Below are 26639 nucleotides of genomic sequence, written 5' to 3' on the forward strand. Positions count from 1 at the left end.
TCAATGCATCTGCTGTTCAGCATATTGTAAAATGTATTTCAGTTTTTTGAAAAGAATCTTCAGTTACAAGCTTTCATGACAACCATTCTTTCTTGGTTACTTAAGCTTCAGAATGCTGAAGCTTTTGAGTTCAGCCTGAACCCAAAGTTTAATACACTTTTTGCATTCTAAGGGCAAATATATTTATTGATTTTTAATAGTCTAGCAGTTCAGATGGTTTGCTTCTCAGTTTTTGTTCTTTTCTTGAATTTGCACATAAATTTGAAATTAAACTGTAGTCCGAAGCACCTAGACGTCAGAGATGCAATTATGAAAAATTTTAGAGTTCTGCAGTCTGCTGGTTCTGTACCACAAACACTATGAAACTTTAAAGTAAGCTAAGTTTTACTTAAGTGCTTTTCTTAAGTGCTTTACTTAAAAGCTTTAAGGAAACACAAATCGGTTGTTCACTACATACCAGAGGAGTCTGTTAAACCGAATCGGTAGTTGTCTTACTGTTGTTTGCAAAGGCAGATTTTCATCACTTATTTTAAGTATTATTGCAATTAGTCTGTAAGTGGTGAGAGAGACTAAATATCCAGATTTTCTGATCTACTTAAATGATGAGGACCTTACTGATTAGACTTCTCAACCAACCAATTGGTTGGCAGTTTTCATGTTGCAAATCCATCAGATTCACACTGTAACTATTGAGTATTATGGATACATGATTACTTTCTTTTTTTAATATCACATAATCTCAGAGGTGCTACTTTTTAAGCAAATACTAACAAAACTTCTGGAAAATACTTCTGCCCCAATTTGTAAGGTAAGACATGGAAGTCTAAACAGAATTTTCTCTAGCTACTGGCATTTTATTCTTTATGAAACACTAATTTTCATGGATAACTGCATACATACATCTGTCGTCTCTAGTTTTGGTGTTTCTGGTTACAGTTTCACTGTTTTAAGTGTAATAAGTTTAAAACTAACTTTTCAACAGTTCTAGAATTTCAGAAGTATTTCATGGGAAGTGTGCTAGCATTTTTCTTTGAATTTGGATATGGGAATGCATTTCATTAAAATGAAACTAAAATATGATGTCATGTTTTATCTGTCTCTTTGGACTTTTTAAGGTGAGTAAAATTACTACTTAGATTTAAAGAAATAATTGACTTTTTCAAATTAACAATGTTAACTATTTTTTTTAGATGAAAAGATAGATTCAAATACATCTGAAGCAGCAACACGAATAGAAGTACATTCTTCACCAGATCCAGAGAAGATCCAGTCACCTTTCACTCAGAAGTATCAAGCCTGTAGAGCAAACCTTCAGAGCACCAGCTCACTTACTCTGTCTTCCAAAATGGTGTATAGTCAAGAGCTGAATTTGCCAGAAGGAGTAGAAATAATAAGTGTAAAGCCATCAGCAGGTTTGTAATTTTTCTCAAAGTATAAAGGGATCCTTGCCTTTCTTACTTTGATCCTAAAATAAAGTAAGTTGGGTAAGTTTGGTGTTTGTTGTTAAAATGCCTGTAGATGGATCCAAAAGTTTTGCTTAAAATTCCTCCCCTGATTTTATGTCATGATCCTGGAACTAGGACTAAAAGAAAGCTCTTATTTCAGGTAAAAGAAATTGGAGAAACACAAATTTGGTTTTACAGTAATTAATGATTTTTTTGGTAGGATATTTACTTAAATTTTAAGACTTCTGTCAGTAGTCTTTCAAAAACACGTGATAAAGAATTTTAGATTTTGGGTTGGGTTTGTTGGATGGTAGAGATGATAGAATACTGAGATTTAAATCATGTTATTTGACTCCTCCTTACAGCATTAAATGGAAACAAAGTGTAAAATCGTTTTTTAGTTTTTTGTCATGTCTCCTTTGTGAGGCCCTCTCTGCAAACAACCCCCTTTGTGAGGAAGTGCTAATATTTTTTTAATTAAGAAATAAAATTGGAACTTTAAAAAGTTGTCTTTTTTGTTTGCTTTTTAATGTTTCCACCAGTAAAAGTGTATTTTATTTAATTTTAGGACATTTGAGTTCTTCTTCCATATATCCTGTTTGTCGTGCACCTTATCTGCTGGCTACTTCATGCTCTGATGGAAAAGTTCGGTTCTGGAGATGCAGAGTTACCACTGAATCATCAGCTTCATCCATGCCAGAATATAGTGCATATAGTGATATTACATATGTATGGGAAGAATGGCCCTTACTGATTGAGGATGGACTTCTTAGTAGTAGTGCTATTAATGTTCCAGGAAGGCCAACTGAAGTTAGCTGTGCACACACAAACAGATTAGCAGTAGCATACAAACAGGTAACAGCTAAAAATAGCAATCTTTCTCAAGATTTTGTAATGCATGTTAGTATTTTTGAATGTGAATCTACAGGGGGTTCTTCTTGGATTCTAGAACAGACTCTTCATTTAGATGAAATAGGCACCATGTTAGACTCTGGTGTTAGTATTGATAATAATTTAATGGCATACAGCACACAAGACATTTCTCTGTCTCATGGTGGGAATATTATGTCCAGCACTAAGCACTTGGTACACTTAGATTGGATGTCTAGGGAAGATGGTTCACATATTCTAACAGTGGGAATTGGATCAAAACTTTATATGTTTGGTCAGCTGTCTGGGAAAATGCAAGAACAAAATGGTAAGGAGATTGTAGCAATGTCCCATGGTGGCAGTGCCAAGTCTACAACCCTTTCTAGGTTTGTTCTGCTGCGTTGTGTTGACTTGGTTTCATCTGTAGAGGGGTCACCTCCTTTTCCAGTCTCCTTGTCTTGGGTGCGTGATGGCATTCTTGTAGTTGGAATGGATTGTGAAATGCATGTTTATTCCCAGTGGCAGTCTCCTTCCAAGCAAGAACTAGTTAGTACAGATTCCTACAGTGGAAGTATACCGTGTATAACTAGCTTAATGAAACAAAGCCAGTCAGCTGCCTCAGGTCTGCATCCACCAAAGCGAACCTTAACAAGATCTTTGACCAGTCTTGCACAGAAACTTAGTGGGAAAAGATCTGCCTGTGATCTGTCTACAGAAATGGAAGATTCTGGTCTTTTTGAAGCAGCTCATACATTATCTCCCACTTTACCTCAGTACCATCCATACCAACTGTTAGAACTCATGGATCTTGGTAAAGTACATAGAGCAAAAGCTATTCTGTCCCATCTGGTGAAGTGCATTGCTGGAGAAGTTGTTGCTATAAATGAATCTGAATCTAATCATGATAAGAGGCTCAGATCTCTGACCATCAGTGCTAGTGGAAGCACTGCAAGAGATCCTAAAACATTTAGCAAAACTGATACTACAGACTATATTGAAATAGACTCTGTTCCACCATTGCCTTTGTATGCTCTGCTTGCTGCAGATGATGATTCCTCACATTCCTGTTCAGAGAAATCTAATAATCAAAACAATAAAAAAGATAAGTCCAATGACAGTTATGAAGATCTCTTCCAAAATCCTATTATAAGTGCCGATGAACTTGTTACATTTGATGCAGATGAAGACACTCCGAAACCAAGTGTCATCGATCTTTCTCAGTACAGCCCAACTTACTTTGGACCAGAGCATGCTCAGGTTCTTTCTCGTCACTTGCTTCATTCAAGCTTGCCAGGTCTGACTAGGATGGAGCAAATGTCATTGATGGCGCTGGCAGATACAATTGCTACTACCAGCACTGACATTGGAGAAAGCAGAGACAGAAATCAGGGTAAGTTGTCCCTTCCAAGTTAAATGTACTACTGTGTTTCACTACTATTTTGGGAATTTTTCTGATTTTTGAATATTTTTGTGGCTTATGAAAGCATGTTATAGTTTTGTTTCATCACATAACCGGTATTATTTACTGTGCCATTACAGTATTTACCTTTTAACTGAAATGTCAAGACTTCAGAATTTCACAGAATACAATTTTATATTGCTGACTGTTAATGCCAGTGTTACTCCATCACTGCACATACTATATTTTTTTCCAATTCACTTTTGAACAGATAGTTTTCTTAATGGTCAAGGTTTGTTGCACTGTGTGGAGAAATTGAGAAATCATTTTCTAACACACTTTTTTTGTGTTTCTTGCATTAGGAAAAAACAGATTCAAACTTTTTATATTTGAAATTTTCCTCTTTTCCATTCCTTAAAGGGAAGAATTATGAATTATACCTAAGAATTTGTAAAACATTAATAGTTCCATAATTGTAAAGTATTTCTCTTGTTAAGACATCATATAGTTACTTTTAGTAGTTTCTCGCATGTGTGTATAAAAATATTTGTTTCTAGGTGGAGAAACCCTTGATGAGTGTGGTTTGAAATTTTTATTGGCTGTTCGGCTGCACACATTTCTAACAACTTCACTTCCTCCTGTCCATCGAGCTCAGCTGCTTCGCCAAGGTAATTGAAGTGTTTCCTTAGATAAGGTGAATCTTAATTGATGTAGCTGTAGGTATGATTGCTGTGCTGTTGACATGCCCCTGCAGAATCATTGAGTTATTTTGTTGTTTGTTGTTTTTAAATATGGTTCAATATGAATGTATGCCAAAGCAGAAAACATCTGTAGGTCTTGGAATGGAAATTATTTTTTTCCCTTAAAAATTTTTTAGTTTTAATTTTTTTCTGTTTCCCAAAAGAACTGGCCTTTCTGTACATCTAGTACCATGCTTTTCCAACACCCTTTTGCAAGAATAATGCAGTAGAAAGTAGAGTACATATTTACTTACTTTTAAAATATATATTTGGAAAAAAATCTCTTACAGTCTACTCAGACTTAAAATGGTTTTTTTATATGCTTACTGTAAATATCCAATAAACTATTTTAAATAGTTTTGTTTGGTATAGTTTTAGTTTGTTCCACCTGCTGTTGCAGAAGACAGAATGAGATGGATTTGGTTAGACCTAACCAAATCTAAAGGACTGGCTCTGGCTGCTTCTTTATCCTTTCATTAGTCATTATGACAGTTGATGGATTTTCCAATCTCATGGTGTATCACCCCTCAGCTGTATTAGACATGCAAATTTGCCAGGACTGCCGCAACAGTACTGCTGAGTTAGCTCTCTGATGGAATACTTTTAGTTGAGATATTTCTGCTTCTACTGAGCTCAGAAGTGGGTGAGAGTATGAAGTTCCTCCAGGGCATCTGCAGAGGTGCATTTGAGTGTTCCTAAGCACAAAGAAGCATCTTCTGGCCCTCACTGGATTTTCAATTATCCATAGCCAGCTATTCTGAGGCCTACTAATTGCTATCTTCCTCATATGATTTTTTTTTCTTCTAGTTTCCTTTTGTATCCCTATCCTCAAACATGTTTTCTATTCTGTATATGTGAAACTTCACATTTTCTAATCCAAATCAAATAGGGGACCTACCTTCCAAGACTTTGAGAAGTTTAATCAGTATGTTGCACTTTGTATCATGTCTAATCTCAGTGCCACTTCCACAGATATATTTGAGCTTCAGTCAGTAACTCTGTTCTTTGCAAATTTATATAAACAGTTTAAAGGTAAAAAGTGTTTTCTTATGAGCTTTCTTTAATATTTGGTATGCTGATATTATTTAATTTCTGTTGCCTCATCAGCAATGCACTTAGAAATCCAAAATAAACCTTCCTTTCTCCTTTTCCCACCCACCTGATTTCTCTGATTCTGGATTATATTACTGATGATGATGATGATGATTGTTATTATTTTTATTATTCTTTTATTTCTAATGAATGGCTTATTTTGTAGGCTTATCTACTAGTCATTTTGCCTGGGCGTTCCATTCAGTAGCTGAAGAAGAACTACTGAGCATGCTCCCTGCAGTACAGAAAGGAGATCCAACATGGTCAGAACTCAGAGCTATGGGTATTGGATGGTGGGTTAGAAATATCCATAGCCTGCGGAAATGCATAGAAAAGGTAAACATAGGGTTCTGAAACAAAATTACCAAACGTTTTTCAAACAGTTGAGTTCTAGTGTTCTATTTATTTTGTATGTTCAGTGTTTCTGAATGTTTTGGGCTGTATTCTCTTTTACATAAATAGTTTATTGTAGGAATATGAACTTCTGTATTTAACTATTTTTTTTAGTACTTTAGGTTTCACATTCCAGTGTGAGTCACATTTTGAGTTTTTACATTTCCATTTTGAAGGTGTCAGTGTGCTTATTGTGGATGCTCAAGATAGAGATTGAACGTACAGTTTTCAGTCCGGCAAAAGTTCTCCTTAGAAACCTATCAGAAGTGGCGTCAACTAAGATACTGTACATCTGTCATGCAGATGAATACAATGAATAAAACCTTCTGTTGGTTTATTTTGACTTGTTTTGGGTTTTTGGAAATAGATGTTTTAACAATCACACGTGAGTGGTTATTCCTGCATATGCTTCAGCACTCGCATCTGTCCTTTTGATTACCAGAGCAGCTAATAAATTAATTTTCATAACATTTCAAGAACTGATTTTAGAAGTAGGCATTCCCATTAAATCTGCTGAAAAGCTCCTAGAACTAGAAGAGCATTAGCTAAATGATGTGAAACTAAAACAAGAGATTGAAACTTTAGTATCTTCACATGTTCTTATGTCAGACTCATAGTGAAAGGAGGCGTCCAATATGAGGGAGCATTTTGGAGCACTGTGGGGCATGGGATGTCAGCAGCAATAAGACTGCCTTTTAAGATTATTTTACATTTTAATTGTTTTTTTGCTGTTGAACTGCCTTCACAGGTGGCTAAAGCAGCCTTTCAGCGAAACAATGACCCGCTGGATGCTGCCATTTTTTACCTTGCAATGAAAAAGAAGGCTGTGATCTGGGGATTGTACAGGTAGGAAGCATGCAGGTTTTCACATGGAGTTCTATACTGTCTGATATAATTTGGAGGAAAAAAACTGAATGTGAGCAAAAGAGTGTGAGTTTTGCCATTGAAAGCTAAGATTCAATGTATAAGTTATGCACTACATGAAGTGGGTATTTTTTAATCTTCTTGTATTTACTGAGGTAATTTAGACACTGTTTCTGAAGGGAGATGCTTCAAGTTTAGGACTTCTGAGGACTACCTGTGTAGTGTGTTGAATGACATGGCTGTCTTCTAGAATAGTATTTGTTGTTAGCTTAAGTTCAGATAACTGAGTTAAATCTTTTAAACTTGTGTTTCATAATACAGCATTCAACATCACAAACTTTACGAAGTAGTTTGCATTGTCACTTACTCTTGAGAGCATAGTTGGGAAAAATGAGCTTTTCTGTTATTTGTATCAGGTTAACTGAAAATGCCATTAGTTTTTTGCATTTACTCAGGTTGATTTAATATTTTTGAACAGGAAGGCTTCTACACTCCCAGTTTGGTGAGAGCCTGTGCACTTCTTAATGATAAGAGCTGTGTAAAATTCTGCTGGCATGTGAGGAAATAAAAAGCCATAATGCATCTAGTAAAATAATACTTTCATCAATTATGTTCAATATGCAGGTCCCAAAAAGACACTAAAATGACACAGTTTTTTGGAAACAACTTTAGTGAGGACAGATGGCGTAAAGCAGCGCTAAAGAATGCCTTTTCTTTGCTTGGCAAACAGCGTTTTGAACATTCTGCAGCATTTTTCTTATTGGCAGGACACTTAAAAGATGCAGTGGAGGTAATAAAATAATGAACTTTTCTTTTACATTTAAGACTGTGTTATTGTTCCAAACTTACAAATATGTTGAACATGAATTGCATTTTGCATTAGTATTACCCCTGAAATTTCTGGTTTGTTTGTGCTTTTTCCATCCCTGCACTTCTCCTCTGAAATTAATGATAAATACAAATCCTTGATTTTGACATTTTGATTCTGTTTCAGCTGTCATATTAGTGATATTAAAAAGTGCCATGGTTAATTTCTCCATAATTTTAAGCAGCCTGCCTACCATCAACTTGCTTTCAGATTTTCTGCAGTGTCATTTATGAGGACAACGTTGTTTTTCATTAATAATGCCCAGATCAGAAAATGAAGGCTTTTTTGCAGTGATGTGGGTGGGCTCCTGTAGTCCCTCCACACAAAAATATTATTTTCTGGATCTGTTTGAATTGAAAAATTGAAAAGCAGGAAGTTAATTTACAATGAAGGACTTGGTCTGTAAAGCTTTGGAACCAAAATATCTAGCTTCAAGAGACAGCATGTGAACACTGATAATGATTTATTGAAGCCAACTGATTTCAAAGATCTTTGTCATGTCAGACTTAAACTGAATAAACTGCAAATCATATCTTGATCTAATAGTTGGCCACAGCTATTCTGCGTAGTTCTCGCTAATTTTTTAATGGGATTGATAGAACTACTTACCTCAATCTGACCCAATTAATGTAACTTCCTGACTTGTTATAATTTTAAGCAAAGGGGAAATTTCAGTGTTTGATTTTCTGAATATATTTTTTTTTTGCTAGGTCTGCCTTGAAAAACTGAATGACATTCAGTTGGCTCTTGTAATATCACGACTTTATGAGTCGGAATTTGAAGTATCTAGTACTTACAAATCTGTACTACAGAAGAGAATTTTGGGAAGTGTCTTCCCTGGAAAAGAGAGCTCAGGAAACATGCACTGTGACCCTTTTCTGCGAAGTATGGCTTACTGGATTTTGGAAGATTATAGCAAGGCTCTTGACACTTTGATTAAACATTCTGTTGGAGATGAAGGTAAGAATATAAGTATTTTGTTGGTTATTATAGTATTATGTTGGTTTTAACTATTTGCTCATTTAGGTAGTAGTTTCTTAAAGCGTAGTTCGAACAAGACCAGGTACTGCACAGTTGCTTACCATTGCTGGTAAACAGCTTACTGTAGTGATGTATGTGGATTTTATATTAAACATAGTGGCTGTTGTTACTATCCTGTGTCCTATGAAAGGTTACTTAATTTATCCTGTACATAGGGGAGTATCAGGATAATGAGAATTATCCCCTACGGTGATGCAGCTGTTTTTCCAGCAGCAACATTAAGATTAAGAGACAAATTAACTTTTGTCAGTTCATTTGACTCCATCACAACACAGGAAGAAACTTCTGATTGCACAGTTACATAGCAGATTCTGGAAGACCTGGTGTTTTTTAGCTTTTAGTCCTTAGGAAGAATGATTGACCACAATGATAAACAGGCATAGAAAAAGGTTTGGTATTTACTATGATACAGGGAGGCCCATGTGGTGTCTGAAATAGCATGTAAGTCTAGTAAAATGGTTCTTTTCCCTGTTCACCTGCTAGCTTTATATGCCTTCCAAGAATCAGTTGTATTACTTCCTGAAGTTAATGTTCTCAAGGAATTTAAATGTTTCAAGTCCCTAGTAGTTAGCATGCTATCTGCTTTCTAGTCCTGGCTGCTGAAAGAAACTTGGTAGAGACAAATGAAGACTCAAATCCCCAGAATTATGTAATTGATTTTAAAAATGGGTTTCAGTAGAAGTTAAATGTCTCAGGATAATTTTGAACAAATGAGGGAAATAAAGTTCAATTCTTTTAGTCATGGTCACATCCTCATGTATAAAATAATTTATAAGTGTTACTAATTAATAAGGAACTAGCTGGATGATCACCCTTTAAGCATGGTGATTAATGGCTTGTTGTCCAGATGAAGATCTGTGATGCGTGGTGTTCCCCAAGGGTTGATACTTGGGCTGGTGCTGTTTAACATCTTTGTCAATGACATGGACAGTGGCACTGAGTGCACCCTCAGCAAGTTTGCTGACGACACCAAAGTGTGTGGCGAGGTCGGCACACTGGAGGGAAGGGATGTTATCTAGAGGGACTTTGGCAGGCTCGAGAAGTGGGCTTGTGTGAACTGCATGAAGTTCAGGAAGGCCAAGTACAAGGTTCTGCACCTGGGTCAGAGCAATCCCAAGCACAAATACAGGCTGGGAGGAGAATGGATTGAAAACAGGCCAGAGGAGAACAACTTGGGGGTGATGGTGGATGAAAAGCTCACCATGAACCAGCAGTGTGCACTTGAAGTCCAGAAAGCTGGCTGTGTCCTGGGCTGCATCAAAAGAAGTGTGGCCAGCAGGTCAAGGGAGGTGATTCTCCTCTTTTATTTGGCTCTTGTGAGACCCCTCCTGGAATATTGTGTCCAATTCTGGAGCCTCCAACATATGATACTTGGGCTGGTGCTGTTTAACATCTTTGTCAATGACATGGACAGTGGCACTGAGTGCACCCTCAGCAAGTTTGCTGACGACACCAAAGTGTGTGGCGAGGTCGGCACACTGGAGGGAAGGGATGTTATCTAGAGGGACTTTGGCAGGCTCGAGAAGTGGGCTTGTGTGAACTGCATGAAGTTCAGGAAGGCCAAGTACAAGGTTCTGCACCTGGGTCAGAGCAATCCCAAGCACAAATACAGGCTGGGAGGAGAATGGATTGAAAACAGGCCAGAGGAGAACAACTTGGGGGTGATGGTGGATGAAAAGCTCACCATGAACCAGCAGTGTGCACTTGAAGTCCAGAAAGCTGGCTGTGTCCTGGGCTGCATCAAAAGAAGTGTGGCCAGCAGGTCAAGGGAGGTGATTCTCCTCTTTTATTTGGCTCTTGTGAGACCCCTCCTGGAATATTGTGTCCAATTCTGGAGCCTCCAACATAAGAAGGACATGGAGCTCATGGAGGAGGTCTGGAGAAGGGCCTCAAAGATGATATGAGGGCTGGAACACCTGTCCTATGAGGAGAGGCTGAGAGAGTTGGGGCTGTTCATCCTGGAGAAGAAGAGGCTCTGCGGGGACCTTACAGAGGTCTTCGAGTGCCTAAAGGGGGCCTACGGGGAAGTTGGGGAGGGACTTTCACAAGGGCTTGCAGTGAGAGTACAAGGGGTGATGGATTAAAACTGGAAGACAGTAGATGTAGGTTAGACATTAGGAAGAAATTATTTGCTGTGAGGGTGGTGAGACACTGGAACAGGTTGCCCAGGGAAGTTGTGAATGTTCCATCCCTGGAACTGTTCAGGGCCAGGTTGGATGGGGCTCTGAGCAACTTGACCTAGTGGGAGGTGTCTCTGCCTATGCAGGGGTTTGGAACTAGATGATGTTTAAGGTCCCTTCCAACCTTAAGCATTCTATGATTTTAATTCTTTAGTCAGTTCAGAAGCTAGTATGTGGGTTTTTGCTTTTTTTCCTTACTTAAAAGGTGCTCTTTCATCCATCTTTTCCTATAATCTGCAGTTAGTTGTGCTGGAACTCAGAGGAAGGAGTAAGGGCTTCAGCTAACCCAGACTCTTTGAAATCTGTGTGAATTGTCCTATGCTGATGCTTATATATTTTCAAGATTTTTGTGTTGTGGTTTTGAACATGAAAATAAAATCTGTAGGTGCTGCAGTACTGCATAATTATTTTGTATGTAATACTGATATCACTATGTGTAAATATTTTTCTAGTTTTATTCTAGGATTATTTTATACAGATTTTGTACATATAGAATATATACATATATGCATACATACATTTCCTCATTATGCAATATCTTTTCAGATGAAGGAGATGGCTCATCAAGTTGTAACCCTGCAGTGTTTAACTTCTATAACTACTTAAGAACACATCCTCTCTTGTTGAGACGTCATTTTGGCTCTTCTGATACATCTTCCACACACATTTGCCTAACAGTAGAAAATGGATTAGCTGACAAAATCAACCTGGGTGAAAGACGCCTCTTTTTCACCACTGCATATGCTCATCTAAAAGCTGGTTGTCCTATGTTGGCCTTAGAAGTGTTATCAAAGATGCCCAAAGTGTTCAAGAGATCAAAGTCATTTGGTAGGTCCCCTACCTTAATGGATACCAGTAAAGATTTCTCACCGTCTTCTCCAGTTAAAGAGTTGGAAACAAAAGACAAGTCTTCGAGTGTTGATTGGTCACAGCCGGTATTGAATGGTCTAGGTTCATCTTCAGATTGTTCATCAGGAAAACATTCAAGTTCAGCTCTTTCCTTAGACTGCCAGTCAAGTGCAATATTCCAAGATGAACACTTCAAACTACAGTCAGACAGTGATCAAAGTGATGAGAGTGAAGATTCTTCCCTGGTAATGAAAGAGCTAAAACCTCGGAAGAGAACTGAAAACTTAAATGAAACAGGTTCTAGCTACACAGAATCTTTTAGTGTAGTTGATGACAAAGATATTCTAAGTCCATCAGAAGATATAATTTCAGCACAGCTGAAGTTTAGAGCATGCCTGAAAATTCTTACTGTAGAGCTTCGTACACTGTCTACTGGTTATGAAGTAGATGGTGGGAAATTGAGATATCAGCTTTATCAGTGGCTTGAAAGAGAAGTGGTAGCTCTTCAGAAGACCTGTGATTATAATGTTGAAGAGATACAGCCAGGAAGTACTGTGATGCCAGAGGAAACTACATTATATGAAAACACTGAAAACTTAGCTGACCAGCAAAAAAATATGCTACACAAAGACTTCCAGAAAAGACGTCAATGGCTTCTGAAATACCAGTCTCTCCTAAGAATGTTCCTTAGTTACTGTATACTTCATGGCTCTCATGGTGGAGGATTGGCATCCGTTAGAATGGAATTAATTCTGCTGTTGCAGGAATCTCAGCAGGTATGTGGGGAAGTTTAGTTTGTGTTTTCCTTGCTTCAGGTTTATTGTAGATTTTCTTGAATTGTGTTTTGTATTGATGAAGTTTTCCTATTATAGCATGCACCTGTTCTATAATAAATAAAACACTGTTTTTAACATGTTACATTTGCAATAGGCTATGCTTTTTCTTGTTTAGAATCCCCTTCCCCTCTTTCAGTGGTTCTTCTGTTCTCCTTAGGAAGATGTGCTATTACTTTGCTTGTGTGTTTCTTGCCTTTTTTTTAGGAGCAGTCAATACAGATACCTTCCAGCCCTCTGGCAGAGCAAAGCTCCATACCCCTCCTGTTTGCTTGCACAGCTAGTGCCAAAACAGTGGTGGCTAATCCCATGCTACATCTTGGTAATTTAACTCATGATATTTTACATGCCATAATAAACCTTGATTCACCACCTCATCCAGATACTCAGAACAACAAGGTGTGTATTTCTTTAAAGTTTTTTGGGGGGCTGTTACTATTTTCCAGTTTGCTGAAGTCATTCATCTTCTGACAGCATGAAAGCTTTCTGTTGTGCCTACCTGTTACAAGTAATGAAACTGTATATCATAACTCTTCTCCATAATACTTACATGGACTAAAATGATTTCCACTGATTATTACTTAGTGCTGACCTGCTGTACATCTATTTCAACAAGCTGAAGTAGATTGGCCTCTCTCAGCACTGGGTATTTGTCCAAGATGACATCTGTTATGGAAAACATATTGTATTGCACTATCAGTTTGACATTTGTCTTTATGACAATATAATCATTACTTCTGTTATATTAATGGTAAACTCTGCATTTCAATCCTAGACCTAAGTAAAACTAAGTTTTGAAGTATGAAACTGTCAGCGAAGTGCAGTAATTTCAGACTTTTTTTGGTGAAACAGTATATAAGTTCATACAGTAAAATACAGTCTTTTTTTTAAAGCTATGCTTCTGTAAGATTTCTTCTGTATTTAACCTTGTACTGGAAACCTAACCTATGGTGTTAGGCTGAATCTTTCCTGAAGTTTTGTAGGTGTTGGATCCCATGGGTTGGTGGGATGAGTATTTCCCCCATCTACTTATTTGCAACACAAATTGATTTATCTGCAATTAATTGTGAAGAGAAGGTGGCTTTCAAGATTTTTTTTCCCATAAAAGCTTATACTTTTATATTCAGTGCTTGTTCCACTGTTACACATCTGTATACATGAAGGGCTACGATACTAATCAGTGCAATATGTTCTATAAAACTGTCTTACAGATATACGTAATGCATACCTTAGCAGCATCACTCTCTGCTTGCATCTACCAGTGTCTTTGTGATGGCCACAGCTACAGGTAAAGCTCCATGAAAACGTACTTCTTAGAGAATGGTCTATATACTGTCTCACTATGGTTATGGTATAAAATATAGTGCACCAGAAGGCAGTGCTCACACCTGCCTGCAACTAGAAAAGGCTATCACTTGAGTAGTTTTAGACTTTTTTAAAAAAAATAAATACAACATTCCGCTTTTCTATTTCACAGCTCATTTCAAGCAAATCAGTTTACTGGAACAGTGTATCAGACAGTTTTGTTAACTCAGTGCCATTCTCTAAGAACAACAAGCCCGGAAGAAACAGTGACTCCCAATACATCGCCTGCTCAGTGGCCAGGTATCTAGAGTTGATTTGTTTCTTTCCTCTTAAGGAAAACTTAGTTGTGTGGATCCACTGTAAGAAAATGTAATTGCTTTGGACTTTCTAGTAGTGTTTCTAACAGCTGTGTGGTAAAAACAAGTTCTTGTAATAAAATGTTGTCTTCATTTTTCAAAAGCTGTAAGCTAGTAATTCTGATAATTTACTCTAAGTCAAATTGATTTATATTGCTTTCTCATGATAAAAAATGTTAGTGGAGGGCTCTAGTAAAGAGCAAGTAAACAAAAAGTAAGGTGAAGTGTTGTCATGTGCTCTGCTTGCTCAGCCTGCAGGGAACAAATTGATGTCACCATTATTCTACTTCTGAAAAGGACTTGAAAGGCTATCTCAGTTTGTGATCCACCTCAGGATGATTATTGCTTATATACAACTTTTGAACTATCTTGAAACTTTTGACAATGAGAACTTTGTAATGATTGAAGCTTTTCATTAGCTCTCAAACCCACATAGGGCTATAAATATTTCTTAACATCAACTGGGATCTATGCTAATGAAGCCACATTGGTGAGACTAGAGGTAGTGTAACCTACATAGTAGGTGTTTGTATGAGCTTCAGTTTACAGCACTAACTAATGTAAGCATAACAAAGCAATATGTCTTAGTATTATGGATGTTGTTTATTCAGTAAGAAAATTTTGCATTAAAAAATCAGAACCTTAACCAATCTTTGTGTGTGATACTATCCTGTTTTTTTCTTTTCTGCAAAGTGTTCTGTCACTGAATCTACAGATTTTAGTCAAAAATCAGATTGTCATCTGTTTTCTTCTTATTTCATCAATTACAGCATTACATTTTTAATTAATAGTACAAGGGAGTATTAGCAGTGGTGTTTATAGGTAACAAAACTTTGAACTGATTTCTCAGGTTTGATTTTGGGTTTTGTGGGGGGCTTTTTGGTGTTTTTTTTGTGGAGTTTTTTGGGGGTTTTATTGTGTGTTTTTTTTTTTCCCTTGGTCACTTCTATTTGTGTTTTTATTTATGGGTACAAAGTGACAAAGTCGGCACCACATCTGAAACTCTACAACATTTAGTGGGAGCTTAAAAACACTGTAAGATGTTTAGTACTTGGTGAAGGAATGCTTGTCAGCGCATAGTTCAAGTTTGATGCCCATGATCTCACTGTTAAGTGAGAATACAGCATTTCAGCGTACAGTGTTATGCTCAAGTCACAAACCTTACTGGTGAAACTAGCACCACATGAAACCCAATGAGAATGTTAGTATTTTTATTTTAAGTATAAGATTTGGGTGCTATGTATTGAATATACTGGGAACCACTAGCTAACACTTTGTGGAAAGAATTGAGGACCCAGAAAAGAGAGCTTGAAACATGAGAAGACTCAAGAAAGACTCATATAAGTAACTTAACTAGATGTTGTGTCACAGAGTTCAGTACCAGGGAGTTGATTAAAGCTGCCAGTATTTTATTTAAGATTTATCCTAGAATTTGACTGCTTTTCCCCTCTTATTCTTGAAAAGTTGCCATTATCTTTAATTGATAGTCCGAAATATGAAACAGAACATCTATAATAAGTTGTTAAAAAGAAAATAGCATGCCAGTTTCCCCTAGAGTCTTCAGTTTCCTCTAAGACTTTGAATTTTTCTACACTATCAGATACTAAATAATGTAGGTTACCAGTCAAAATGCCCATGATAATCCAAAGTATGTTCACACATACATATGCTTTTTAAAATTTTTCCTTTTTTAAATTTTATTTTTCATAAACAGGAATAACAGCTCTAATACGTCTTCTGAATTCTGCTGGTGAGGAGGCCCAGCCAGGTCTCACAGTTTTACTTTGTGAAATTCTAACTGCGGTTTATCTGAGTCTGTTCATCCATGGTCTAGCAACACATTCTAGTAATGAGTTGTATAGAATTATGGCTCATCCACTTAACAACAAAATGTGGTCTGCTGTCTTTGGAGGAGGAGCTCATACGCCCAGCAAAGGACAACTGCAATTAAAGACAAAAACTGGTTAGTTCTGTTGCTTTATGTATACTTGTCTTCTGGGTTTTTAAAGAAAATTATATGACTGCTGAAAGCTTAACAGTAATAGCTTTGAATAGTTTGTGTTCAGCAAGAATTCAATATGTTTTTATATCTCCAAAGAAATACAAGGATCTAAAGTTGTTGGCATAGATACTGTGTAGAAGAGAGTATGGAGCAGATGGAAACCTTATTTCAACAACATTCACAAGTAGCACAACTGCTATAATGCAAAGAGTTAAGTTCATTTTAAGAGAGAATTTTCAGTATGATAACAGCCTAGTTTTTAATGTTAATTTTAAAGCTTTCCAATTCTCTTATAACAGGAATATATTCTCGTTTTACAAATACAGTATGTTTTCTTTCTTTGGCAGGTAGGCACTTCACAATGCCTAGCCCACATCAGGTAGTAGTGTTCTCCATGGAATGCGTGGGGTTTTCCAAATCCCTTACTGCCTTCAATACTCATAGTCCTACCAAATCTTCAGGCAAGACACTAGATTTAGTACTAGGCCTCTACATGCAGTTTGCTATGTGTGATTTTTTTTTTTTTTGCATATGTAGAAAGACAGAAAAACTTCTGTTTGCAAGCCATGACATCAAAATTTAAAGCAAAGTTTTGTAATTGAAGCAGCAGTTGAATTGGGCTTTTTAAAAAAAGAAAATCGGCAGTGCTATTGTATTCTTACTACACTTCACTTTAAATCAATATTAAATATAAAATTACTTTTGACCATGGTTTGGAAGGATCAGAAGTGTTTCATATCTTTGTTGGAGAGCTGCTTGTTTTGCTTTTTGAGTATAAGCGTTACTATGCATGTGAGTTTCATAAGTATTCATTCTAGACATTACAAAGAAAAGGTGTTGATACTTAATTTTGATAGTCTGATAAACCTTTAGAAATGCAAACAACCTTCAGGTTTTAAATTCAGAAGATAAGTTATCCTAAGGTCCAGAATTAATTCTGGTAATAATGAGATTCTTTTCTTTTTGGTACAGATTTGTGATTAGTAATTTAGTTAGACTTCTATAAAATCAAGAGCAACAATTCTACAGATTATCTAATTTTCTCAAAGGAAGATTTTGTGAAAAGAAATTTACTTAAACCATGGTGACTTTCTCCATCACATCTGAACATACATACAATAAAAAATAGTACCTAACTAATATAATTTTAATTATGATATTGTTATTATTGCTATTATATATTTGTTACATGTTAAAATGTCTTCATATTTAAGGAAAACTGAAAATGTGCTCTGTTAAAATACCAACTTTTTTTGAAAAGTATTTTCAGAGTAGAGGTCTTTACTAAAAAGTGGTTTATTATTGTAGATCTGATCATTTTCTCTGTGGTATCAATGAAATATTTCTCATTATAATTTTCTTAAAGTATATCTATTTGCCATATCAGAATTGTTGGAAGGCATAACTGGCTTTTGTTGTGAATTTTAAGTTTCCTAGGCATCAGTAACTATACTGAGGTGTGGTAATGCTGCTGCTACTACTTAAAAAAAAAAAATATTTTTTTTATGTAGAGATATATTCTGAAATGTATACTGTATGCCTGTATACTGCATGTTTTTTCTTAAAAATGAATGCTGGCTGATTGCAGGATTAGTAAAATTGATGCTGGAAAAATCAAGAAGCTTGAAATGGAAAATTTAAGGGAAGAAGCGACTTTTAGAAATAGTAATTTGTAGGGATAATCAAACTCTGGAAAATGGGCCTAGAGGATTTGTCAAGTCTCCATCTTCAGTGTTACTCAAAACTTGAACAAACTAGGCCATCACCTAGATCAGCTCTGTTCTGAGCAAGGGGTTGGATCAGGTCCCTTCGAACCTACATAATTCTAGGATTCTGTAGAGCTGTTACCTGGTTTTGATGCTTTATCTAGAGCAAATTTGTTGGAAAGAATTTTGACGAAACATCTTTCTCTGTCACTTTAAATGAAAGAAAAAAGATAAAAATTGATTCCCAGTAAAGCAGAGGAGTCAGATTACTAAATCAGCTATGTTTTTGTGCCTTTACAGTTATCTCTTGCTTTTTCTTCTGACACCCAGAAATGAACACTGAGAAGTGACTGAAATGCTTCTTCCAATGAACTGTTGTCAGTCTTTCACATATATTTCTTATGTTAGATCCTCTGAATGAATATATAGCTTTTGCTTACTCTCCACTAATCATCAGTTTTAATCTCCTAGAAACCACACTGCCATTATTGATTTCATAAGCATCTGACTTAAAATAACAGATTATCTAAGCAAAAGTTTAATATAGTGTTTGTCCAAGTTATCCTTAGGTAATTGTAAAGAAATAATAAACCCTTAGAACTATTGCATTTGTCTACTTGCTGTATGTACTGTGAGGTAGGTTTCATCCAGAATCTAAAACAAAGCAACAATAACAAAAACTGAACTCGCACGGGTAGTCTTTCAGACTAGATCTAACAGTGCTACATATCTGCTACTCAGTTTCACCTGTGAATCAGAAACAACAGTAATAATCTTTGTGCTTAGACTAGGAATGGCTTAATCTCTAAATACCTAAAAGAGTATATATTCCTCAAGTTTTAAGTCATACTTGCTTTTGTGAGAACATACAATAGCCATGCCAAACTGCTCTTAATGCAGAATTCCATGTTAGTAATGGAAATTTTTATATCAGTGGCAGGATAACTGTCCTGAATTCCAGCTCAGAATTAGAGACTGTAATGATGGACTTTTTTTCTTAAAGTACTTAGGAGTACTGAGAACTTCACTACTTGTGTGGCCTTTCTATTGTATATTAAAGTCTTCGTCTTCTCACTATTTTTTACTGTCTTATTCTTGTTTACGTCAGCTGTTAAAACAGAATGGAAGTTTGACTTGATGTTTTTGCACTGAGAATGATGCAATGAATAGTGATTTTAGCTCAGTAGAAAAAGGCTTAGATGGTCAGGACATGAAATGTCAACAAAGCTTGTGTATGACACCAAGTTTTTTGTTTTGTTTATCTACTTTTGGAGAGGTTTCCATTTACCATTTATGGAAATGCCTACAATATATATAATGTCTTCAGAAACATCTGAGAATTTAGTATATACTTACTTTGAGTGTTCCATTGTATCACTATTATTAAATGGTTTATAAATACAAGGAATTTACAGTTTTGTATACATAGGGTAATTAAATTGCAGCTTATGAAATTTAATTGCAGTTGCTACTGTTGTGTGTTAATTCATTAATCACCACAGTCATATGAGCTATTGACCATAAGCAACCAGAATATCATATTGAAAACTTAAGGATTAGTAACCTTGCAAAGTGCAAAACTGTTTTCCAGTTGAAATTGAAATGTCTAGCTGTGTCGTTTTTCACTGGGCTGCTGTTCTAGTTGGCTTACATAGCTTCCCAAAGAATTACAGAAAACCGTGTAGGGCTTTACAGTTACTAAAATGATTTGAAGTGTGATTCAATGTCAGTGTTTCTTTGTCATGTCTCTGTCATTCTGCTCTGTTCTCGTCTTCAGCAGTACTGGTATTTGTTGATGCCTGTAATCAAGAGTGATGCTTTTCTAAGAGGAGGACTTCATAATTTTACCTCTCTTAATGAGGACTTGTATTTTTCATAGGTTGTTGGATGTTGATGCTTTGTGCTTGCTCACAGCTTTAAATAAAGCACTCATTCTAACTTTCGTTTTAGCATTTTGGAAATCATAAGAGTTCTACCTTTTAGTTCTTCCTGGGAAGGTGGAAGTGAGGTGATGCAGGCAACAGGTCTTTTTAATATCATTGCATGTTTTAGATCTTGGCCGAAATAGAAGTATTTTCCTTCTTGGAAATATTCAAGTATTCTTAACATAATTTTACCTTCGTTTTAGAAGTGAAATGAGACCAAAGATGAAAGTTTTGAATGCGAAAAATACAAATAATTTTAAATAGAAATAAGATAATTTTGAAGTTAATGTAATTGGTGATCTTAAATTACAGTCAGATTTCTAATGAATTTGTTAATTTATTTTAATTTTTTAGGAAAAAAATACATTTGCATTAGTAGGCAATTAGTAGGCAAACTTTCATTTGCCTTAAATATTGCATTTTTTTCCAGTGGCTAGCCAGCAGTGTTTTTAAAAATACAAAGAGTAATCCAACAAAATGGAAAAAAGTACTGGTTTAAACTAAAGCATCTGATTTTTGATTTCTGCTTAGGAGAATAACTTGCAAGCATATACTTGCTTATTTCTGTGTCATGCAACATTTGCTCCTTACTTCATGCCTAGTGTATTTCTTTTTTTTTCTTTCCAAGCAATTGCAAAAAATTCATACAGTGATGCATGTGCATGCCCTTTCTTAGCTGATGAGCTTTAAATAATTAAATGAAAATGCATTTGTACTGCAGCTGTTATATTTATGACTTTTAGTACAGGTAAGTAAATTTCAACTAATATCCCGGACAGGAAAAAACTCAAAATATTATAAAGTATAGTAGTGCAACACAAACTGCTAAAATATCCCAGTTTCAATATGAAAGATGAGATGTTATCTTCAGCTTTTATTGGGTCCTATATATAAACTATCTTGTAGTTCAGCTGCTTGTAGTAGTAGTACGGGTCATTTTCATAAGTGGTCAAAAATGCTTTTTAAAATCCTTCGGGAAATGTGGTATTTTGGTCAATATTACAAAAAATTTTGGCTGTATTAGAATACAATTAATCTACCAAGAACCAGAATCATTTCAGTTTATTAGATGGCTATGTGAGCCTCTTTTTAAGTAAGCTATTAGTTTTCCCTTGTTTGTGAAATTGATACTTCTTAATTAACAAGAAAACAGACAATCTGAAAAGATGCTTCTTGTTTGTTAATTTGTTATGTAAGTGCATTGAGATATTTCTAATAGCCTGGATAAGCTGTTTCCTTGAGTATTGTAATCATCAATAATATAATTCAAATAAATCTCTTGTAAACACTTTGTATTCTAAAAAAATCCAATGTTAGGGGAAGTGAAGGGATCTCTCAACTCCTAGGAGTTAGAATATTGTTACAAATTAGTCCATCCATGTCTGAGAAACTATATATTGGATTGTGTTAGTTAAAATGGGATCTTCTGTATTTGCTGGAGAAATACACTGTCAAGTTGTATGTATGTTGTTATCAGAATTGTACCATTTAGAAGGAAGTACAGACCTCCTCTGTAAGGAGACATGGAGTTAAAACTTTGAGTAAGAGTGGTGAGCTTAGATGCTTGCACTTGAGACTGCTCGCTTGTTTTAAAAATAAATCATAATCAGTATATTCAGTAGTGCTTTTTAAAGTAATTTTAGTTTCTCAGTGTTATTGCTTGAGCAACAATATTTGTCATCTTTGTTGTAGGAAAAAAACTTCTAATGCAGTGATGGGCATACTTGGCTATTTTTTATTATTTATGTTGTTTTTATTATTTGTATTAAAAGCAGTGGAGAGGTGTAGCAGACAATTTGAAGAAACATACTTTATTTTATTTCTCTGTAGATGATGGAGAGAAACAACAAAAACGTTACAGGCTTTCATCAAAAACCTCTCCAAAAGAAAGTTCTCAGTTGCCTGCATTGCCATTGGTAGACCAAGAATCTCCATCTTACAAAGAAAGATTTATTCCTCCTGAGCTTAGCATCTGGGACTATTTCATTGCAAAGGTAATTTTTTTTAAATTTATGACAATTAAATACTATCTATCACGTCTGGAATGGTAATTTTTCTCAGTCAGTATTCTGGGTATTGATTTAAATGTGTGATAGAAGCTGCCTTGTTTTATTACTCCTATTTAGCTTTTTCTAAAACATTTCCTGTAGGTATTTTTTAAATACCTTTCCTAAGCTGCTGTTATGACATTAATTAATTTTTTTTTCAGATAATGCTGTGAACAAAACATTGCTTTTTACAGTTGCAGAATTCAAATGTATAGCTAATTATGGATCTGCAAGTTAGATTAAAAAGGAAATCTGAGAAGCTTGTCATCATCTGTTTCAAATGGGTGAAATGAATGTGTACTTCCTAGAAATCAATTTGTGTTGCCTTCAGTCAAGTCTGCTGTGGCAGATCTTTCTTTGTAGGAAGTTACATAATAGTATGGTGTTTCATGGGACATTTCTGTATCAAATATTAGCCATTAGCGAGATAAATATGTAAGCAGTTTGGGAGCAAGGACAAAAAAAAAATAAATTGCAAACACTGAATAACATATTGGAGCACTCTGTAGGCAGGAGATAGGACTTTCTTGTTCTTTAGTCTTAGAGGAAGAGCTAGAGAGAAAATACAGTGGTGATTTTGGCTTCTCTCAGACAAGTTACAAGCTTTTGTCTCCTGTGTGTGGTATGATACACCTGATGTGAAAGTGTAGCAAAATAAGGACTCGAAAAATGTTAGTACTTTCATTTTCAGCTTTAGAATTTTGAGTAATGTCAGTGATAATTAAGATGATATGCCTGCTGCTTTATAAAAAGCATTAAATATCGTTATGGCGTATTTTTAAAAAGATAATTTAAAACTGGATACTGGGTAGAAAATACTCAAGGAATATTGTTTACATTTTTAGCCTTTTCTTCCATCGCAAAGTAGAGTAGAATATGATTCAGAAGAGAGTCTGGAAAGTGGTGAAGATGATGATGTTGATGGAGATGTGTTTGCATCAAATTCACATAATCAAGAGCATTCTAATTCAAATTCATTCAGGTCAGTAACTCTTCAGAATGCAAATGTTCTGCAATGGCTAGGCTTGCGTTTCTGGCATTTTACTTTTCACATAATACACCAGTTAATTGGTATTTCATGGCAGTGAGTTATGTAGACTTGGTAGTTAATTTTTCACAAATATTGTTGTACTCATTTTATTAATACATGGTATAGCAGCTTTTGAATTCAAGTTATCTATAATATTCTAAAATCCTGTTTGCAGTTTTTAGCAGTTTATAATGAGGATTTAAAGCTCTAAACTTGAATCCTAATAGTGAATAAGTGATAAATTTATTTTCCTATTAGTAAATGACTTACTAGTGCTTTCTTGTTAGTTGGTCACTGATGAGATTGGCAATGGTTCAGCTGGTACTTCACAATTTGAAGAGTTTCTACCCTTTGGCTGGACATGATCTTTCAGGTAATAAGCAGCAGAGTTGTTTTTTCATACTTAATAACCGCATTTAAAATCAGTAATATGTTGAGTAATATAAATCTTATAGCTTTATCTTTAATTCTGAAGTTCTTAATTTTTCCAAGTCATAGGAATAAGTCTCCTGTTGCTGTTTATCATACTACTATGTTTATGAAATAACAGAGAGTGGGTGAGAAGGTATGCTCAGTAGTTAACAGAAATCTCTGTATAGTTTTTTCTTTGCCTCTTAGTCATACAATAATTATTTCTTGGTGTAAAGCCTGTAGTTTTTTGTGACTTAAGTTGCATCATTCCTACAACTTGTTTTAAAAGAATCATGGAATTATTTGTATTGGAAGGACCTTTAAAAACTATCTAGGCCAGCTCCCCTGTCATGGGCAGAGACCTGTGTCACTAGACCAGTTTGCTCAAAGCCCCATCCAACCTGACCTTGAACACTTCTTGAGATGGGGCATCCACAACTTTCCTGGACAACCTGTACCACTGTCTCACCATTTTCTTAAAGCTAGGTATACCTTATACCTAGTCTAAATCTACTCTTTTTAGTTTAAAGCTGTTAACTTCTTCTATCACTTCAGGCCTTGGTAAAATGTCTTTCTGCATCTTTCTTGTAAGACTTAGTTTTATAGAATCATAGAACTATTTGGTTTAGAAGGGACCTTAAAGATCATCTAGTTCCAATCCGCCTGCATGGGCAGGAACATGTTCCACTAGACCAGGTTTTTTCATGTCCTGTCCAACCTGGCCTTGAACACTTCCAGGGATGGGGCAGCCACAACTTCTCTGGGCAGCTTGTTTCAGTTTCTCACCACCATCTTAGTGAAAAATGTCCTCATAATGTCTAACCTAAATCCACCCTGTTTCAGTTGAAAGCCATTCCCCCTTTTCCTGTTGCTACAAGTCATTATAAAAAGTCCCTCTCTAGCTTTCCTTCAGGTACTGGAAGGCTGCTGTAAGGTCTCTCTGCAGTCTTCTCTTCTCCAGGCTGACAGCTTGCTTGGTGTTGTTGGCAGCCCTTGCTGAGGGTGCGCTGAATGCCACTTTCCATGTCACTAACAAAAATGTGAAACAGTGCTGCTCTGAGTCCTGACCCCTGAGGAACACCACTCATCACAGATTTCCATCTGGACATCGAGCCATTGACTGCAACTCTTTGAGTGCCACCATCCAGCCAGTTTTTCATCCACTCAGTGGTACTTCCATCAATTCTGTGTCTTTCAACTTCAGAGACAAGGATGTTGTCCGAGACAATGTTGGATGCATTGCACAAGTGCAGGTAGATGACATCAGCTGCTCTTCCCTTGTCCACTGATGTTGTGACCCCATCATAAAAGGCCACCAAATTTTTCAGGTGTTATTTTCCCCTGGTGAAGCCCTGTTGGTTGCCACCAGTCACCTCCATATTTTCCATGTACCTTAGCATAGTTTCCAGGAGAAACTACTTCATAACCTTGTTGGACACAGACATGAGACAGACTGGCATGTAGCTCCCCAGGTCTTCCTTTGTTCCCTTTTTGAAAATGGTGGTTATGTTTCCCCTTTTCCAGTCAGTGGAAACTTCAGCAGAGTGCCAAGACTTCTCAAATACATTGGAAATCTGCTTTGCAACTTCATCCACCAGTTCCCTGAGGAACTGCAGATGGATCTCATCAAGTCCCGTGGACTTGTGTGCCTTCAGGTGCTTTAAATAGTCTGCAATCTGCTCTTCTCCTATAGTGGGTAGATCTTCCTTCCTGTAACCCCTGCCTTTGTCTTCTGTGACTTCGACAGTGTGGCCAGAGCTCCTGCCCATGAAGACTGAGGCAAGAAAGTGGTTGAGTACTTCAGCCTTCTCCATATCCCACATGACCAGGTCTCTTGTTTCCTTCTGGAAAGAGCCCACATTTTCCCTAGTCTTCCTTATATCACTGACTTACTTGTAAAAGATTTTATTGTTACGCTTCACGTCCCTGGTCAGATTTGATTCTATCTAGGCTTCACCTTTCCTATCCTGATCCGTGGCTGCAGCTCAGCCAACTTCTTTGTAATTCTCTCAGGCTACCTGTCCTTGCTTCCATGCTCTGTAGACTTTCTTTTTATGTCCAAATGTGTCCTTATTCATCTATGCAGGCTTTCTGGCATCGTTGCATGCATTCCTCTTTGGGATGCATTGCTCCTGGGCTTGAAGAAGGTGATCCCTGAATATCTACCAGCTTTCTTGTGCCTCTCTCCTCTCAAGGGCTTTATTCCATGGTACCCTACCAACCAGGTCCCTGAAGAGGCCAAGAGCTGCTCTCCTGAAGTCTAGAGTAGCAACTTGCTGTGCTCCCCGTTTGTCTCCCTAAAGATCTTGAACTCCACCATTTCATGGCCACTGCAGTCAAGACTGCCCTTAAGCTTCACATTTGCTACCAGCCCCTCCCTGTTGGTGAGAACAAGGTCCAGCATAGCACCTTTTCTTGCTGGTTCCTCTACCACTTGGAGAATGAAATTGTCATCAATGCATTTCAGGAATCTCCTGGATTGTTCATGCAGTGCCGTGTTGCCCCCCTAGCAGATATTGAGGTGGTTGAAATCTCCCATGAGGTGAGGACCATGGCTTGTGAATGTGAGGGTACTCCTGGCTGTCTGTAAGAGGCTTCATCCATTCGGTCTTCTGGTCAGGTGCCCTGTAGCAGATCCCCACTATGATACCACCTGCTTCTGTCTTCCCTTTATCCCTGAACCATAAAGGCTCAGTCAGATTCTTATCCATCTGCAGGCAGAACTCCATGGACTGATGGTTGACATAAAGAGTGGCACCCCATCCTCTTCTGTCCTGCCTGTCCTTTTCTAAGGAGCTTGTATGCGTCCATTCCCATGCTCCATTTGTAGGAGTCATCCCACAAAGTCTTAGTGCTGCTGGTAACATTGTATCCCTGCAGGCAGGCACAGATGTCTCTGACTGCTTGTTTTTCCTTATGCTGTGTGTGGTTTGCATAGTGACATTTTAAAGTTGTTCCCCCATTGAAGCTGTTTAACTGAATGGGATTACATTATCCTGCATTTCCTGTTGGCCTGTGATCCTTTTCCGGGCACAGGACATCTATTATGGGCACTGGCCAGTAATTGGAATGGAATTGAGGATCTCCTCCTCCAGCAATGCCAGCTATCCCTCTTAACTAAATTGCCAACACTATGGCCAAAGATGCTCTCCCCCTTCTCTGGCAGATAGACTCCATCAGTGCCCAGGAAACCAGGTTTCTCAAAGCGAGTTCCATGTAGCTGAAGCCTTGGCTGTGACAGCACTTCTGTAATAATTTATTGATTTTAATAATTTATTAACC

At 36.7% G+C, this 26639-nt stretch overlaps 1 protein-coding gene across 1 annotated transcript in view; it reads left to right on the forward strand.

Annotated features, from left to right (window-relative positions):
* DMXL1 (Dmx-like 1) overlaps positions 1 to 26639 on the forward strand; it is a 71026-nt gene that overhangs the window by 25898 nt on the left and 18489 nt on the right. Inside the window, exons 17-32 of the mRNA XM_010002352.1 lie at positions 1191 to 1412; positions 2014 to 3705; positions 4272 to 4382; positions 5713 to 5882; positions 6688 to 6785; positions 7428 to 7593; positions 8382 to 8631; positions 11439 to 12517; positions 12782 to 12973; positions 13786 to 13862; positions 14052 to 14179; positions 15950 to 16198; positions 19409 to 19423; positions 21699 to 21862; positions 22762 to 22898; positions 23234 to 23319. Of these exons, the coding sequence (XP_010000654.1) occupies positions 1191 to 1412; positions 2014 to 3705; positions 4272 to 4382; positions 5713 to 5882; positions 6688 to 6785; positions 7428 to 7593; positions 8382 to 8631; positions 11439 to 12517; positions 12782 to 12973; positions 13786 to 13862; positions 14052 to 14179; positions 15950 to 16198; positions 19409 to 19423; positions 21699 to 21862; positions 22762 to 22898; positions 23234 to 23319 (4836 nt within the window). The remainder of the gene's footprint in view (positions 1 to 1190; positions 1413 to 2013; positions 3706 to 4271; positions 4383 to 5712; positions 5883 to 6687; positions 6786 to 7427; positions 7594 to 8381; positions 8632 to 11438; positions 12518 to 12781; positions 12974 to 13785; positions 13863 to 14051; positions 14180 to 15949; positions 16199 to 19408; positions 19424 to 21698; positions 21863 to 22761; positions 22899 to 23233; positions 23320 to 26639) is intronic.

Source organism: Chaetura pelagica, unplaced genomic scaffold (genome assembly GCF_000747805.2).
Source record: "Chaetura pelagica isolate M959 unplaced genomic scaffold, ChaPel_1.0 scaffold387, whole genome shotgun sequence".
In the NCBI taxonomy this organism is placed as follows: domain Eukaryota; kingdom Metazoa; phylum Chordata; class Aves; order Apodiformes; family Apodidae; genus Chaetura; species Chaetura pelagica.